The 14,404-nt window shown below is 37.7% G+C and overlaps 1 protein-coding gene across 1 annotated transcript in view; it reads left to right on the top strand.

The window, feature by feature from the left end:
* LOC103599875 (netrin receptor DCC-like) overlaps positions 1–14,404 on the top strand; it is a gene marked incomplete at both ends in the record, with an annotated part of 151,170 nt that overhangs the window by 97,041 nt on the left and 39,725 nt on the right. The window contains one exon of the mRNA XM_008584056.1: positions 4,578–4,734. Within this exon, the coding sequence (XP_008582278.1) occupies positions 4,578–4,734 (157 nt within the window). The remainder of the gene's footprint in view (positions 1–4,577; positions 4,735–14,404) is intronic.

The following is a 14,404-nucleotide window of genomic DNA, read 5'->3' as shown; positions in this document are numbered from 1 at the left end:
AAAAGATTGTGGCTTTATAGAAAAATTAACCCGACTGATAGCATATTTGTTACGAAGGCTACTGCTCTAGAAACAATCAAAATGTTATTATTATTATTTTTTGGTTTCAAAACTATGTATTCTCTGTATTTGCATTATCTTCAAAAATCACCTCTTTTTCTTGGATTTTGCTATGAAGAAATGCTTTAAATAGGTGTTCTATAAAAAAGAAAAAGACTACGTTGTTATAGTGTGGCAAATTCACCTCCTCTTCTCCATGACAACAGATAAAGAAGCTGTAACCATGGCAACAGTAATGGGCCAGAGAGATTAGGGCCAGACTGGAGATTAGGCCTCCAAGAGCAAAGAAAAGAAGTCCCGATTGGTTCTTTATTAAGACTTTATTTGAAGACAAGTTGCTGGTGAGAGAAAGCATGGAGGATTAGCAAGAGCAAAATTAATTCTCCTATATAAAGCAAGGCATCATTCCTTTGTTAAAAATGTGTTCCTTCCTTTTCATATAACGACTGTTTAAATTGAGGTAAAGAGTCCATGATTAATTCTATTCTGAGCTTTGTCTGAGCAGCTGTGTGAAAGGACACCCCGTGAAGCCTGGAGAGAAGAGCATCTATCTGCATGCAAACTCCCACAGCTGTTCTTGGCAGTCCCTGGATGGGTGGAACCCTACGTGGGTGATAATGATCCCATGTGTGACTGAGGTGCTCTTGGGAAAAAAGGATTTCTTCTCCTTCTTTTAAAACTTATTTTTCTAACTTTTTGAAAATTCTCAAAAAGTTGTTCCATTAATCTTTAATCATATTTTGTTTTCTAAAACAGTCTAGTAAGGATCTCATTTTCTTTAAATTGATAAATTGTATAGGTATTACATTTTGAGTAAAATGCTATCTGTGATTTCAGGAGGCATTTGTTATTTTTTTCTTCCTTTTGTTTTTGCTCTGGCCAGTACAAGGATCTGAACCCATGACGTTGGTGTTATAAGATTGCACTATAACTAACTGAGCTACATTTGTTATTTTTTAAAAAAATAAATTTATGGAAATAAGAATGATTGACCAAATGATATGAATATTTTTTAAAGGATTTTGCCAATTGGCCTCTGAAAAGTTAGTACTCACACAATCTTCCACTGACAATGTATGAGAGTACCACACCCTGACCAGTGTGAAATAATATTTTTTAAAGTCTTGCCACTCTAACAGATTTTTTTAAGGCTTTTAGTGTATTGCACTGTGTATTTCTTCATTACTTGTCAAGTTGAGTCCCACTTTTAAATAAGGTTATTCCTTAGTGATTTTTAGATTCTTTTTATATTATGATATTAACTATCATTGTTATATATTGCCCAAATACTTTGTTTGGGTCAGCCTTTCCAGAGGAAATAGCACCTAAAGTAAGCCAAGAGGGGAAGTAGGAGTTAGGCAGATGAGTGAGAAGGACTTGTTAAAGCGTGGGAGCTGCTGTGTGAAGGCCCTAGGGAACCGCAAAGGGGTCAAGATGAATAGAACATGCTTAATGTAAGCATCAGGAAACCAAGGAGGCACCACATAAACTCCATGAGGACAATGGCTTCACCTCTTGTTCACCACTCTCTCTTCTGCAGATGATGGGCAGGTGACAGATGCTCTGTGAATACTGGCTGAATGAGTGGAGTTACTGAACACTGCTTACTGTGAATACTTGCAAGCCTCAACCCAAAGGCATTTTTCTTTTTCTGTCCACAGGAACACACTAGGCCATTATTCAGGAAGGGCAATGCCCCTGGAATCACCCTCAACTAATGGCAGAGCAGTGGGTAGATCAATACTGCAATGAGCTATGTTTGGGGACGCATAACTCTGAGGCATGTCCTACACTGACTCCCAGAGTCCCTAGTGAGATTGCCCTTCAGTTTCTTGCAGAGATAACTGGTTAAATAACTCACTCTCTAATGATTCATTCTCCATCCTGTCACACTTCCCGACTACTCACTGGTCTTCATGGGATTACCACCCCAATAATTAATTATTTACCCGTAAGTCCTTGTCGAGGATCTGTTTATGGGGGAAACCAAACCAAGCCAAACGGTGAGCCGAAGCCAAGCCAGCAAGCAGACGGAGCTTGGAATTTACACACAGGTAAAGTAAGGTTAAGCAAGCAGTCGAGTGATAGGACTGCATCTGTAGTTTTAGAACCTTATTCTGGATGCTGCACAAAGAATATATTGGAAGAAGTTGAGTTTAAGGAAGGCAGAGAACCTGAAAGACAGTTGTAATTCTGGTGAGAGTATGATGGGTGGATGCAAGTGTGGCTAAGGAGACACAACAGCACGGGGAGATTTAGGAGCTGTCTGGAAGGGTGAATCCGGGCATGTGAGGACTGAGGGATTGTCGGGACTAGGGGACGCGGTTCGAGTTTCTGAGCTGTTCAGCTGAGAGTACAGCGTGGACACAGCTGAGATAAGCAGCCCAGGCGGAGAAACAGGCTGAAGGTTGGGAGAGGGTAAGTTCACATCAGTGTGCACATTTGAGTTGTCAACAACATGCGGATGCAAGCGTTTTGTCAGGAAGCTTAATATCATCCATATATTTGAGGGAGACACCATATCCAGTCATCAGTCTTTCCCCATCCCCTCGCCACTCTGCTATGAAAGACTGATTAACTCACTGCCACTCTCCCATTTATTTCAAATACTGTGCTGATTGGAAAAGCATGGGGACATTTTATCTGCAAAGAAGTAGTCAAAGAATCTATGAAGCCAGAAATAACTTTGAAAGCTTTCTGCCATTCTTTAAAATCTCTCTTTCTTTGTATAACTGGCACTTATTGTAAGTTGATAATGTTTCTGGAACTATTGGGAAATCAGGTATCCTCCTCCTACCAGTGGATTTTTTCCAGCTAACAGAAATTTACTTCACGGCGTTAATACCAACCCAGCCAACCTCTGTTCAAAGCAAATGCAAGAATAGAGACTAACTTGGATAAAAACTAGAAAAATGATCTATAAAAGCCAGTTTGAAGTTTAAAGGTAGGCAGATGGGTATTTGTGGTTTGGAGCTAGAAATTACCTGTCAAGATGAAACACGTTTCCTAGAATAGGGGAATGGAACAAACAAAAATAAAACAGAGATATCTAGCAAAGATAAATTATGAATTCACACACACACAACACACACAGACATATTTAATAAAATTTCTGTTGCAGATTATGAATGCTTGAAATGTTTGAAAAGCCAGTTTCCAATTGTGGATGATTCAGTGTTCTTCCTATGAATAACAAACGTTATGTTTGTTAGAAATACAGTGAAACTCCACAAGCGTGGTACAGTTGTATTTTTTTTGTCTTGCAGACTTTTTTCTCTGTTATCTCCTTTACTAACAGGTAAACCATAAAAACTGCTTCTACTTTTTTGTTAGTTTCCATCAACTTTTAATTTCTGCTCTTAATTTTCCGTAGTCTCAAAAAGTACATTAATAAGCTACTTCAAATTAAAGTGTAAACAGACTCTAAACGAAATAAGTTTTGTAATAACTATGTGGTTACCTGAAGCATTTACCAATATATACAAATCCATGGCTATCTTATGGAATGTTGGTTCTCCATTGGTTTGACTTCCAAATTAGAGCTTTACTAAACTCCATGTCAATGTATGTATACCTAATTGGGCTGTGTCTTTTCTACTATGAGACAAATTTTAACTATGAAATCAGTAATTTAAAGAGTCACTTAATTACAAATTTTCCTTAAGTGTAAAAAGAAGAGGATTACTAGTGTAGTGTGTTTTAATTTTCTCTATCAGAAATCAGATGAACTTACTGCTTATTAAAACTGTATGATCACATTTTTTTCTAAAATAATAAAACACACCCAAAAAACTTCACAAATTATAAGGTTATGGTCCTCTAGTAGCTCTTCCCTGCATTCTTGAAAATACTGAGGTTATTTTTGACAAAGTAGTCATTATAAATTTTATTTTATATTTAAAATATCTTAAGTTTATATTCTGTTACATAATATCATTCTTTACTTCAAATACAGATACATTAAGTTATTTATTTATTTGTTCATCCATTCATCCATATATTTATTCAACCCATGCCCCATGCCAGAAAGGATTCTGAGAAATATATTATGAATTACTTAAAATAATTTTGTAGTGTTTTGACGTCATTGATATGCCTCTTGTCCAAGACATTTTCTATTGTTGCTTGAAGTCATAAGTATAATTTATTCACAGTATTGAATTGTATTATCCACACTTCTAAAGTAATGTCTTTCTAAAACTAATGTGCTTGTTAAAAATTCAGATTACCCAATTCCTTTTCCTGTTTCTTACCAAACAGACTTTATTTTTTTCTTATTGTCATCGATCCCATAAGTGATAGAAACTGAATAAACACACAGTGGGTTCATATGTCATTAATTAGCCACCCGTTTTGAAATCCAAGAAACCTGAAGATACCTTTGATTCCTTTTACTGTGTGCTTTCTCCTATGAAAGTGTGGCGTGGCTATGATGCTGATAAGTTAGCTCTGCTTTCCTGCCCAATTTCCACCTGTGGCACCAACGCCTCTCATGGCCTTCTCTCCTTCCTCCTTAGCTATCCCCAGCTCCAGTATCCTCCCCTCTGCTCCCAGAGATGTGGTCCCAGTCTTGGTTTCCAGTCGGTTTGTCCGTCTCAGCTGGCGCCCACCTGCAGAAGCAAAAGGAAACATTCAAACCTTCACGGTCTTTTTCTCCAGAGAAGGTGACAACAGGTAGGTACTACCAATAAAATTAAGCTTAATCCACCATCTCCTTAAATGTTGACCATGGGGTGATGGCAGCGGAAGATCTTGAGCAGGAGACTGTGTGAAATCTCTACTCTGTGCTCTTCACTCATTACTAATTGGGGATGCGTGGTTTTAAAAAGCAGAATTGTTTACAGAATCAAATGAAATAATGTATATAAAACTTTCTTGAAAAGAAGCCAAGAATGTGAATATATTTTACCAATTTGTTCTTTCCTTGATTTTTAAAGTGATTAACAGAGAACAGAATTAGGCTGTTGAAAGAACAGAGCAAAAAAGAACCACTATGGCTATGTTGTAATCTCAACTCTGTCACTGATGTCACATGATCTCAAAAAATGCATGACTTCTTGGAGCCTTACTTTACTCTATAATAAGGAGGAAATAATGATTCTTACCTTGCAAGATTTTTGTTAGGATTAAGGTAGGTTGCATATATAAAGGTCATAGCAGAGTGTCTAATATTTGGTTGAAGTTGTTACTGTGAATAGTATTATTGACCCAGCAAAAGTGAGCTGTGTGTGTCTGGTTTCAACATTACAATCTACTGTTTTGTTTTCAACATTTTCCTCATAAAATGTTTCAGCACTTTAAGACTTTGAAATGTGGTTTCTAAGTCTAAGGTAGACATTGGGTAAGTTCCACATGAAGAGAAGCAGGGGTTCATGTTCTGATCTTCTAGTCTCTCAAATTCGTGAGTGTTTTAAACACACAATGATCTTTAGGAACCCCTCAGGACTTGAAAGAGACGATGAAGATTGGGCTTGCCAGAGCGGTATTTAGTTCAACATGCTGAGGTATAAAAATTAGGTGGTATAATAAAATTCCTCTCAAGCTGGGTCTAAAAGTACTTTTCTTCCTAGTTGGTAGTAATGGTTAAATTATATATTTTTTTGTTTCTATTTTATTTTACAATTTGGCCTGACTTTAAAATGAAAAGAAAGAAATAGCTATACATGTACAGCCTCATGCTCACAAATATCATTCACCATCATGAAGCAGTAGGCATTTGTATTTGTCTTATCTCTGCAATTATTTAACTTCACGGCCTCCAATATGTTCTTTGGATTTCAGTGTCAGCAGTTGTGAAAATTGGAGGTAATAACTCCTGCCCAATCATCTTCATGTATTTACATGGATTTCCTGGAGGCACCTTAAGTTCAATCTGCTCAAAACCATGCTCACTGTTTCCTCCTTAAATGTATTTTTCCTCTCTTTTCTTGGTTTATTTTAGTACCTTCTGTCGAGTTGACCAAGGAAAAACTCAAACCGTATTTTACTAGTCTGCCTCTCAAACTGCTATTCTTCATCCAGTTCTGTCAAGTTTACCTTCCCATTGCTCAGACAGGCCCCTTTATTTTATTACTTTCATCGTCATTTACCTGATCTCTGGAAACAGTTCTCACCTTCTAATTCATCCTTCTCACTATCTGTATTTATCTTTTGAAATACAGTTTGGATCACTCACTCCACTGCTCAAAAATGTGAACATTCTTAAACTCAACTGGCAACAAATCAACAGAAACACACAAGATTTAAATTATGCTTTAGACCAACTGGACTTGGTAGATATATACAGGACATTTCACCCAACAACTAGAGAATATATGTTCTTCTCATCAGCACATGGAACCTTCTCCAAGACAGACCACATATTAGGTCATGAATCAAGTCTTGACAACTTTTAGAAAACTGAAATAATTGTATGCATCTTCTTAGACCACAATGTGTTAAAACTAGAAATCAATAACAAACAAAACTCAGGAAACCATACAAATACGTGAATCAAACAGGAAATCAAAAAATTTCTTGAAACTAATGATAATAATGACACATCATACCAAAAACATTTTTTGTTGTTGTTGTTTTTGCAAAAGCAGTACTACAGTGAAATTTCTACATAAAGACATGTACATGGTAACTTCCAAATTCTTTTGAATACAGTCTAGCCTCAATCTCTTTATGAGTACAAGTGTGGTTGCTAACATCTGTAATGGTTAAAGATGGTTAAGTCCAAATAGCTGGGTTTGAAAATGATCTTACTCTTTATCAGACATGTGGCTTTTGTGTATTTAGTCATGTATAAAACAAGAATAATACCACTCTGGGGGAATGTATAAAAAGAAGATAAATTCTACCTCTCAGGATTGCTATGAGTACTAGTGAGGGAACTCAGCTAAAGCATTCAGGGCAGTCACTGCACACAGGCAGAATGGAGGGACTCAGAAAAGTGTGAGTTCAGGGACAATGCAGGGAAAAAAGAGGAAAATAGGCTCAAAGGGTGCAAGAAGAAGGAGGAAGAGAAAGAGGAGAAGAAAGAAGAAGGAGAAAGAGAAGTTGCAATTTTTTGAGCAAATATTTTATTTTTATAACTGCTCAGTTTCCTGCTTATAATATTATTTTGTCGATTTCTCTTCTGTTTAAACCATCTTATCTTTCAAGTCCAAGCACCAATCCTCCATACCACCTTGGTTACTAGTTCCCACGGTCATACCATGGTCCTTGTCAACACCAAAGAAACCTTTGATTCCACAGAGAATCACTTCATTGATCCTTGGATGTTTTCACTGTCCCTAATCCTTCCTATTTTCCTTCACTCACCAAACAGCTAAAATTCCACGGCCAATTATTACAAACACTGGCTGACATACACCGATGCTTTGCTTGCTACTCTCTCATTTCATATTACTTGCTTAGCAAAAACCAACTCAAGGGCCGGCCCGGTGGCGCACTGCTACAGTGCGCCGCTTGGGAGCATGGTGGCGCTCCCGCCGAGGGTTCGGATCCCACATACAGACCGGTTCCTGCTCACTGGCTGAGCGAGGGGAGGGCACAGTGCCGAGGGTTGCAATCCCGTTGCCGGTCCTGGTCCGGTACGGGCACGACACTGAGGGTTGCAGTCCATTGCCGGACACGAAAAAAGACAAAAAGGAAAAAAAAAAAAAAAAAAACTCAAGATAATGTAACTTTTACTATAACTTTCTATCTACTCTACTTCCAGTCTTGTCACTCAATATAGCTGGAGGAAAAAGTACAGCTGGGCTGACCTGTCTCACTTTAAATTCACAGCTACCAATCTCATGGTACCTGGTAATGCTACTGGCAGTTATACTATATTTATCAGTATTAGTATTACATTTATCTATCACATACACTCCTAATAATATTTGATACCTTTCCTCTCTTTGCAATCTTTAACATCTTCCCCCTTTCCCTCACTTTTAGTTAGACTTTGCTGCTAATTTTTTAGGAAATCAAAAGAGAGTTTTTTTTTTAAGCTTCCATATCTGACTTATCTACCCAAGTGTGTCTGCAAGCATCTAATCTCTCTCCTCATTTTTCTATAAAAGAACTGCCTGTGCTCTTAAATAAGGCCAAACCTTCAGTTGTGCATGAGTTTCCATCTTTTCTTGCAACATGGAAGAGCAACTCTTCAGCCACTCTTTCTTTCTCCTGATTCATTAATTTCCAGGATCATGGTTATCACCATATAAGCATTCAGTAGTATCTTCCATTGCAATGAATTCTCCTCCCTGGAAAATGCTCTCTCCTCTACCACTCCTTTTTCTGTTGCCTTTTATAACAACATTTCTTGAGTTGTCTAACTTCATTCCATTATTTCACCTTATAATGAAATCATGTGGGCAGGAATGTTTTTGTCTCTTATATACTGAGCTGTTTCAGCATCTAGAACAATATCTAACCCATAGTGTACTCACTAAATATTTGTTGAATTGAAGCCCTAACTGAAATGTCAACTACTATGTGAAGCTTTCCACAGTCCTGCAGATCAGAATTCATCAGTTTCTTCTTTATAATTCCCCTTCACTTTGATTACATCATGATCATAGCATTTGCCACCTTTTGCTCTGTTTGACGTTTAGTTGAGCGCATCTGTTTCCCTCCCTGATGATTGACACTAGGTCTTATTTATAATTCCATGCCCAAGTGTCTAGTATCATGCCCTGTGTAGACATTTACCGATCTGAACATATAGGATAAAGGTGGCAGAGAAACTGATGTGATATTCTTAATAGATTTTTTCCTTGCCCAGTAAAATATATTGTGTTACTAAGGGGGGTGAATAAACTGACTGCAGATCAATAAAAACTTTTTTTTAATTGAGAGAAAAAGAGTTAATATTGAAATTTGATTCTAATATTTTCATTCATCTTGTGTTTTCTGCCTCTCAACTACATCAAATATATGCCATATGACTCTGAGCAGTTTGCTGTGATGTTTGTTAGCTCATGTAGGATTATTCTGCTCCTCAACACAACAGCTTTTTAAAAGGTAGTGGATTTAACATTTGCCTCAGATTAGCAATAACTTTGTCAGGCAAATTACTCTAGCTCAGATTATCATTAACCTGTCTGGCTAGTTAATGGTGTCAGTAATGCAAGTGCCATATTTAGTAATTTTTATTCAGCTCCTTGGGGTGCTTTCATTTCATAAGTCAGAGAACAGCATGAATTCCAAAACCTGAAAACCAGAATTCACAATGAAGTAATTTCTTCACAGACCTGCAGCTATCACCTCCTAGTACATAAAAATCATTAGAACTGAAAGCAATCTTTGAGATCATAATCTAACTTTCTGCTACTTCAACATTCAGAGGCCGATGCTCAGGGATGGGGGTAAGTCCAAGCCCAAAGCTACAGAGTTAGTATCAATAATAATAGAAACATTTATTGAGCACTTACTGTGCCAGACACCAGGCTAAGCATTGTACATAAATTATCTTTTTTTAATCTTCACGACAAAACATTATTCAGATGAGGCTTATAGAAATTTACAAATTGGTTATACAGGTAGTAAGTAGTAGAACCAGAATTTAATGCAAGCATGAGTCCAAAGCAGGTGCCCTCAGTCCCTATACCACCTTGCTCAGTTAGTGGGTTAACCTAGAAGAGAGCTAAGTTTTCTTGATATCTATAGAATTATTACATGCATTTCTTCTATATGTTTCTTTCCTCTAATTTTTGGACTTAATGGCTAAGTTGATTTGCATCTTTTATTTACCATTATCAAACACACTCATAGGGGCCAGCCGGTGGCGCACTGCTACAGTGCGCCGCTTGGGAGCGCGGCGGCACTTCCGCCGAGGGTTCAGATCCCACATACAGACCGGCCGCTCACTGGCTGAGCGAGGTGCGGGCGCAACACCGAGGATTGTGATCCCGTTGCCGGTCCTGGTCTGGTACGGGCGCGACACTGAGGGTTGCGATCTGTTGCCAGTCACGAAAAAAGACCAAAAAAATAAATAAATAAAATAAATAAATAAATAAATAAATAAAATTTTATATATTAAAGAATATTATACCTTTCATTTATTAACCTAAAATAACTTATGGAGTGTAACACAGTGTAGCCAAAGGGTAAGGCTATGTGGTTATAGAATTGAACCAACTGGATTTGAATCCTGATTCAGAGTTTATCAACTGTGTAGCCATGAGCCAATTACTTATGACTTTGTTTCCTCCCATGGGATAATAATAGTACCTTATGTGTAAGGTTATGATGAGTATTAAATGAAGTTGAGGAAAAGAGCCTAAAATGCTTGCTCTTTGCCTGGTGTGCTGTAAGTACTCCATTCTTGTTAGCTAGTGCCATGTGCAAATCACTGTCTGGGTTGGAATATAAAATGAATAAAATACATAGGTATTTTCTCAATCTTATTTGGAAAGGATTTTATTGCTTTCACATTAGTCCATTTGATCCTCAGATAAGATAGTTATAATAATCTCCATTTTACACATGAGCATGGCTCTCTCTATTCAGAAAGACTGAAAAATACTGCTTAGGAAATTACACAAGTAGTAAATATTAGAACCAGGATTTAAATGCAAGGTTTCTAGTCAAGTGATCTCTTCACTGTGCCTCACAAAGTGAAAGATATTTCCTAAAAGAGCTACATATAAAGTACAGTGGGAGTTCAGATGAGAGAATTAAAACACTTTTATGAGCATCATTCAATTTAATCCTCACAATAACACTGTGAGGTAGGCAGATAAGGGCCTGGTATCTCCATTTTGCAAGTGAAGCAGAGAAGACTCCAAGATAGCTCCTGACTTGCTCAAGGTCACACACTGTTTTGTGGCAGAACAAAGGCTGGACTAGGCCTTCCAACTTACAGCAATGTATGCTTTACATCGCTTTGTGCTCTCAGAAAAACCTGTGCTCACTGCTCAGGATTAGAGATCAGCCTTTTATGATTGACACGGATGGTTCATTTTAGAATTCACTGTGCATTACATTTTCAACATGGTGTTTACATATTCTTTCCCTGCTCTCAGAGCTGAGGACTCTGCAGCTGATGAAGCTTGTTATCCATGAAGTGAATGTATTGCAATGGAAAGAGAACAAGGCTCAGAATCCAAAGCACCACATTCTGGCCCTGGCTTAAAGCTTTGCAAAGTTAGCCCTCCCCTCACACCCTTACTCTGCTTCTCTATAAAATGCAAAATCCTGCCCTTTCTACCTCGAAAATTTCTTAGATCATTGAATGAGAGAATAGTGATTTTATTCTTCCAATGGACTTAATGCATATTGAAAAATAAAGCACAACATCTATAAATGCCATATGTAAATGAACAACCCTTTGGTCACTTACTCAACAAATGTTTAATGTGAGTTGACTGTGTGGCTGGCCCTGTATTGGAAATAGTAGAGAACCCAACAGTTTCTCTGGAAGCAGGTTAGCAGTTTCGGGAGGATCATCCTATTTGTGAATATATAACTACACGCTGAGTCGAGAGTTCCGGTGGAAAGGAACATGCTTCTGTGAGAGGTTGTAAGAAACAAATGCATAATGTCTATCTATATTCAGATTTGCACTTTGGAAAGATGACTGTGGCTAGAGAAAGAGTCAGACCAAAGGTCAGCTAGGAAGATGCCAGAAGCCATTTAGCAGGCTGTTGTAGAAGTCCAGGCAAGAGATGATGGTGGCTTGGACTAAGGATAGGTCAGTGGAGATGGAGAAGTGGAGATAAATTTGAAAGATATTTAGGAGGCAGAATTGACAGGACCAGGTGATGGATTGCACAGGATTGCACATGAATGGTAGGGGTTGGGGGAGTGTCAAGGATAGTAGCTAGGTTTCCAGCATATTTCAATGGAGGGATGACAGAACAATTTGCTGAGATTAGGATGCTGGAAAAAGTCCAGATTTGGGAATGAAGACCATAAATTCAATTTCAGACAAGTTGCATTTGAAATATCTTTACAATAGTCAAGTGGGAATGTCAAGAAGGGCCTTGAAAATAGTGATCTGGAGCTCAGAGGAGAAGTTTGGGTCAGAGATACATCAGGAATCTGTCAGCATATGTATGGTCACTGCAGTAGAGAAGGATAAGACAGCCCATCCCAAGAAAATGGAATGAGAAGTGGACCCAGAACTGAGTCATACTGATCATGGGGACAGAGGCTAAAACTAAACCAAATAAATAATTTGTAACCAAAACTTTTTCCAGCAAAAATACAGCTTTTTATTTGTTGTTACAGTAGCTATTTATGTAACTAGTCTCTTGAACGTGTACTAGATGTTGAATCATAGATTATATTAAAGCAAATTTTTAAAAAGCTTCTTAATAGATCTATCCTTTTGAACAATTCAAGAAAAAAAATTTAGTGAAAATAAAATTCAGTGAAAATATCTCAGATCAAGAAAACAATCTCCATTCCCATTATGCTTTATGTGGCAGTGAATCATCTCATAACCTCCTTTCCCTCTAAGATAGCACTGATTCCAAAACCTATGGTTTGAGGGTAATAACAAATGCAGCATTTGGGTAGTTGCTGTTTGAACACCATATTTCAGCTTTGAAATCTTTTTTCTTTTCAAGTACCATTCTTGTACATACTAAAGAAATAAAAATGAAAGTGGAGTGGATAAAAAGGAGACGCCAAAAATCTTTTCATAAAAAATAACATAATTCCTTCCCTACAAAGGAACATTAACATAACTTTTCCTCCTTGAAGCAACTAATTAGGCATTTGACACCTCAAGACAGCATTTGCTACTGAACTCATGGTTGTAACTAAATGTTAACACCCTGGTACACTTAGGCAAGACAAGGTGTATTTGCATAAAATGTGTACTAGGGACTTATTGTTACAAATAATCCACTAAGGAGCAGGGTCATGTTTAATCTTTAAACTCTATTTACTTCTGAAATGTGAAATGTAAAAATAGTGCAAAAATTCATGAGCTCTTTTTTTTTTTTTTTTTTGGTGGCTGGCCAGTATGCGTAACACTGAACGCTGTGCCTTGGTGTTACAATGCTGTGCTATGACCAAATGAGCTACCTGGCCAACCTCAGAAGTGCTAAATTCAGTTAAAATACACACACGCACACACACACACACACACACACAAACAGATAGGTGATATTCTATTCCCAATCAAGAATATTAGAGTAGAAAGGCTTTTTGAGTAGATCCCACTCAGTTTTCAAATAATAAAATCAAGACCCAGGAAGGTGAAGAGGAAAGACAAAGGTGACTGAGCTAAGTTGGGATAGAACATGGAGTAGAATCCAGTTCTCTAGACATTTCTAAGACCACACCATGTGAAGATTTTATGCAATTATTCTCTTCAAATTTTATTTTCATTCATTTAAAAAACTATAGCACTAGCAACATAGCCATTCTTTATACTCCGAGGTATATATGCTGAATGTGAAAAAAATATGAGTGAAATATGGCTTCTCTTCTGAAATAATCGAGGGTTGAGTTAAAGAGGCAAACATGTCCATTAATACAATGTGATGCATGCTACACTGGATGTATAAACCAAGAGCAAAGAAAACACAGAAAGCATTGAGTGCTGCTGGAAGTAGATGACATGATGCTAGGAAAGCTTCAGCCAGGAGATTTCACTTAGATTCAAACTGGATTTCATTTGAAACAAGCTTTTGCCAAACTGAGAAAGAAGTGTGTCAGGAGCAGGTAACTCCAGGCCAATCAAAATGAAACAAAACAGAACCAAACCAGAAAGACAGGATGAGAGAAGGCAGAGAAGTGACGCAAACATGGGTGTTTCGGGGTAGGGCGGCCCATTTGATGAGTGTGCAAAGGTTTGGGCCACATTTTGAAGGTCTTTAGATCTTGTTCCAAGGAGGTGAGCTTGTATTAAGCACAGAATGACAGCCAGCACAAGACTGTGAGCACGGAGTTGACAGATTATATATATTGAAAGGGGATCTCTGTCAATAGAAGATGGAAAGAACTGGGAAGACCAAGGACAAAAAAAAAAAAAAAACTAGAAAAAGCTCTTAAGCAGTTTTTTCCGTAGTACATTGTAAGTACAAACTTACACAGGTGAATATAACCTGCCCAGAATTAGGTCTCAATGTAGCTTGCACAAGGATACATCCCATGCTCCCATGTTTGGTTTAGCCTCAAAATGTGTCAGTACTTAAGAAGAGTTAACGCTGACTGATCTCAGCAAAGCAGCAGCACTATTGTTATTGAGTCAAAGTGTATGCTTTTAGAACATAAATAGTTATATTCCAGGAAACCTCAGCCAGGTAACCCAAAGTGCCTAAAACTAGAATTTACAAGAAAGGCATGCTTTTTATCAACTAACTCTTCTGTAGTCTCCTTGTAAAAAGCCAAAGAGGGTTCATTGCATACA

This window comes from Galeopterus variegatus, unplaced genomic scaffold (assembly GCF_000696425.1).
Source record: "Galeopterus variegatus unplaced genomic scaffold, G_variegatus-3.0.2 Scaffold3136, whole genome shotgun sequence".
NCBI classification, from domain to species: Eukaryota; Metazoa; Chordata; class Mammalia; order Dermoptera; family Cynocephalidae; genus Galeopterus; species Galeopterus variegatus.
Note: the sequence above shows the minus strand (reverse complement) of the source record. Positions and strands in the feature narration are given on the sequence as shown.